General features: G+C 43.6%; 1 protein-coding gene across 1 annotated transcript; it reads right to left on the bottom strand.

Moving 5' to 3' along the window:
* Positions 1–305: 305 nt before the first annotated feature.
* LOC106393213 lies at positions 306–608 on the bottom strand. The gene has a single exon (XM_013833942.1). It carries the CDS (start codon positions 606–608, stop codon positions 306–308), a length of 303 nt encoding a protein of 100 aa, XP_013689396.1.
* Between the last annotated feature and the right edge of the window lie 3,897 nt (positions 609–4,505).

The following is a 4,505-nucleotide window of genomic DNA, read 5'->3' as shown; positions in this document are numbered from 1 at the left end:
AAGATACGCCGGAGGAGATCGTCTTTCAAATCATCAGTTCTCTCTGTTTCTTTGCCGGTGGGAGCTCGAAGAGACAAGATGATGAAGTGGGTGCGGATCCCGCGTGTCCCGCGGTACAACATGATCCCATCCCGCTTCCGGCCCAAACCCGCACAAGCCCAGCCCGCGAGGCCCGCTAAAAAATGGGCCTAGTTATGTAGTGACCAATCCCGACCCGCAGCAGATCTTAATGGGCCGGTCCCGCGGGCAAGCTCCTAAATTGCCATCTCTAAGTACAACACGTACTACTCCCCCTGATGAGAACCTCAGTAGAGGTCTTTCAGCCTACGCATCCCAATCTGATGCGTGAGCTTCCTGAATGTACAGGTCGGAAGTGCCTTAGTGAATAAATCGGCCGAGTTATCACTAGACCGTACTTGGATCACTTTGACCTCTCCGGTCTTTTGCAAATCGTGGGTAAAGAAGAACTTAGGCAAAATATGTTTTTTCCTATCCCCTTTGATATAATCATCTTTGAGCTGAGCAATGCAAGCCGCATTGTCCTCGAAGATAATGGTCGGCTCTTTGCATTCGACCATCCCACAATCTGATCGGATGTGTTGGGTCATCGACCTCAACCAAACGACCTCGCGGCTGGCCTCATGAATGGCTAGTATTTCCGAATGATTGGATGATGTGGCCGCGATGGTCTGTTTCATGGAACGCCATTATATGGCCGTACCTCCATGTGTAAAGACATATCCTGTTTGTGATCAAGCTTGATGTGGATCTGATAAATATCCAACAACAGCAAAACCAACTAAACCATCTTTGTTATGGTTAGTATAATATAGACCAAAGTCTTTCGTTCCTTGCAGGTAACGAAGAACGTGTTTGATCCCGTTCCAGTGCCTTAGGGTCGGACAGGAGCTGAACCTGGACTGGAGATTCACGGCAAAGGCTATATCAGGCAGTGTATGAGTTGCCAAATACATCAAGGCTCCAATGGCACTGAGATAAGGCATTTCGGGACCAAGGACATCCTCATCGTCCATTTTGGGACGGAATGGGTCAGTGTCCAGGCCGAGTGATCTCACGACCATGGGACTGGTCAGAGGATGGCAATCGGCCATATTAAACCTCTTGAGTACGTTCTCTGTGTATGCTTTCTGATGCACAAGGATACCATTACTTATGTACTCAATCTGTAATCCCAAACATAATTTTTTTTTCCCGAGATCTTTCATCTCAAATTCTTTCTTAAGGTATTCAACCGTTTGGGAAATCTCACCAGAGGTTCCAAGGATGTTCAGATCATCAACATACACAGCTATGATCACGAACCCTTGATTTTCGAATTTCTTTATGAAAATACATGGACTGATAGGGTCATTTCTATATCCCTCTTTTACTAGGTACTCACTGAGTCTATTGTACCACATCTGTCCGGATTGTTTCAGTCCATAAAGAGATTTTTCCAACTTAATACAATGTTGGTCTCGAGAACTCTCTTTGTTTTTCAATTCTATACCCTCTGGGACTTTCATATAAATGTCATTATCCAGTGGACCATAAAGGTATGCGGTTACAACATCCATTAACCGCAAATTCAGACCCTCTCTCACGGCCAGGCTTATCAAAAATCTGAAGGTCGTAGCATCCACCACAGGGGAGTATGTCTCCTCATAATCTATTTTAGGTCTCTGTGAGAATCCTTGTGCAACAAGCCGGGCTTTATACCTCACGACTTCACCATTCTCATTTTTCTTCCTCACAAAGACCCATTGGTATCCCACTGGTTTAATATCATGAGGTGTTCGGATTATTGGACCAAACACACCTCTCTTTCTCAGTGATTCTAATTCCACGTTTATGGCTTCTTTCCACTTAAGCCAATCTGATCTTTGCATGCATGCATATATAGACGTGGGTTCTTGATCCTCATTATCCATAAGTTCAAGTGCTACTTCATAAGCAAATAAATCATCCATGTCGACATGTTTTCTGTTCCACTGTTTCCCAGACAAGACATAGTTCATTGAGATCTCATTATTATCTGCACCATGAGTACCATGAATCTTGGCGTCCCAAGAATCATTTTTTTGGCACATCAGGGCCGGACACTTTAGTGGCATCAGGTCCGGCCATGTCTAAAGCCGGGTTGGTCGCGGCCACATCACGGGCTTGATCGGCCGCGGCCGTGTCTGGTGTCTTATGAACCTCGGTTGCACCTTTTTTTATTTTCCGAGGGTTCTTATCTTTGGAACCTATTGGTCTACCACGTTTCACACGCTGGCTAGACTCTGTAGCAACTTGATTGTGTCCCTCTTGAACATCAATTCTTATTGGTGCATTAGCAGCAGGTATGTATGACTTGATCACACTTTTCGGGTCAGCAAAGGAATCTGGCAATTGATTAGCTAGCTTTTGTAAATGTATAATATTTTGAACTTCAAGATCACACACTTGAGTTCGAGGATCTTGCCAAGAAATGGATGTTTGATTCCATGAAATTTCTTTTATCATTTTGCTGCTATCTCCCCCTAAGGTCGGATGTTCGGATTCATTAAAATGACAATCCGCATATCTGGTCTTAAACAAATCACCCGTAGTTGGCTCAAGATATTTTAAAATTGTGGGGGAATAAAATCCGACATATATCCCCATCCTCCTTTGAGGTCCCATCTTTGTTCTCTGTGGTGGAGCTATAGGAACATAAACGGCACAGCCGAATCTCTTAAGATGGGATACGTCTGACTCATGACCCGTAAGTAATTGTAATGGGGAATACTTATGTTCACTTGATGGTCTGATGTGTATGAGCTCGGCCGCGTGAAGGACCGCATGTCCCCACGCTGAGACCGGAAGCCTTGACCTCATGAGTAATGGTCGAGCTATGAGCTGTATGCGTTTTATAAATGACTCGGCCAAGCCGTTTTGTGTATGTACATGTGCCACGGAGTGTTCCACACTTACCCCCATGGACATACAATAGTCATTAAACGCTTGGGAAGTGAACTCACCAGCATTATCAAGATGTATAGTCTTTAATGGAAAATCTGGAAAGTGTGCTCGTAATCGAATTATCTGAGAAAGCAACCTGGCAAAGGCCAAGTTCCTGGTCGACAGGAGACAGACATGCGACCATCTAGTGGACGCATCTATGAGACGTTCCACAAGGTGGATGTATTGGTCCACAGATGTCTCCTTGAATTATTTCCAGAAATTTTATAGTCTCTTTAGTGACTTTAACTGGTGATGGCCTAGAAATGAGTTTCCCTTGGGAACAAGCAACACAAGATAGGTGCTTAGGGATGACTTGTTTCTCTTTAAGGGAATGGCCGTTCGAGTTCATAATCAGTTTCCGCATCATGGACGACCCGGGATGACCCAGCCGGTCGTGCCACAAAATGAAGTTATCGATTGCCTCTTTATTAAAAGTGACATTAGCTTTTATTTTATTATATAGGTCTTTAAAACAAGTTTAAAATAAAAGACAACATAGAATTTAAAAACACCAAAACATAGAAATCAGATTATAATGTCAAAATCTCTTCAGTCTTTAAGACAATCTGAAGTTTCATAATCCATAAGATTGTCCTTGTCATGATCGAAGTCTTTTTCATTGTCTTGACAAACCATATGGGCGGATTCTTCCCTTTCAAACTCTCTTGATAAAACTCAACAAGATGCTTTGGACTTCTACAAGTCTTAGCCCAATGATGGTCCATTCCACATCTATGGCACACTGATTTACTTGATTAGGTCGAGTGTTGAGGTTTAAACGAAGATCCATGTCCACGACCATGGCCTCGTCCAAATGAGCCACGATCATGTCCATGATCTCGTCCATTCTGATTACCTCGTCCGCGGCTAGAGAAACCTCGGCCACGGCCACGTCCGTATCTACTTCCTCGACCACGGCCATAATAGCCATTTCCTTGGATATGGTGGGACTCTTTATCGTCCTCAGTGTTGTGTGTTTCAGGTGGTGCTGCTGAGCCAACAGGTCTCATCTCACTGTTTTTCATTAATAACTCATTATTCTGCTCAGCAAGCAAGAGACAAAAAATAAGATCAGCATAGGTCTTAAAACCTTTCTCTCTGTACTGTTGTTGTAACATCACATTGCTTGTGTGGAAAGTGGAAAAGGTTTTCTCAAGCATATCCTGATCCGTAATACTTTCACCACACAGTTTCAACTTTGAAACGATCTTAAACATGGCCGAGTTGTACTCGTCCACGGACTTATAGTCTTGGATTCTTAGATCCCTCCAATCAGACCGAGCCTTAGGCAAGATCACCGTTCTCTGGTGATCATATCTTGATTTCAATTCGTTCCAAAGCTCTAGTGGATTGTCAATGGTTAGGTATTGATCCTTGAGACTCTCAGCTAGATGGTGATGAATGATCAAGATGGCTCTGTAACGATCTTTCTCATTTGAGTTGTTGTCCTCGGTGATACATTCACCGAGACCTTTGGATTTCAATATGATCTTGGTATCAAGCGCCCACTAAAGGTAATT

Source organism: Brassica napus, chromosome C5 (assembly GCF_020379485.1).
Source record: "Brassica napus cultivar Da-Ae chromosome C5, Da-Ae, whole genome shotgun sequence".
Classification (NCBI taxonomy): domain Eukaryota; kingdom Viridiplantae; phylum Streptophyta; class Magnoliopsida; order Brassicales; family Brassicaceae; genus Brassica; species Brassica napus.
The sequence above is the reverse complement of the archived record's forward strand: the minus strand, read 5'-3'. Positions and strand labels throughout refer to the sequence as shown.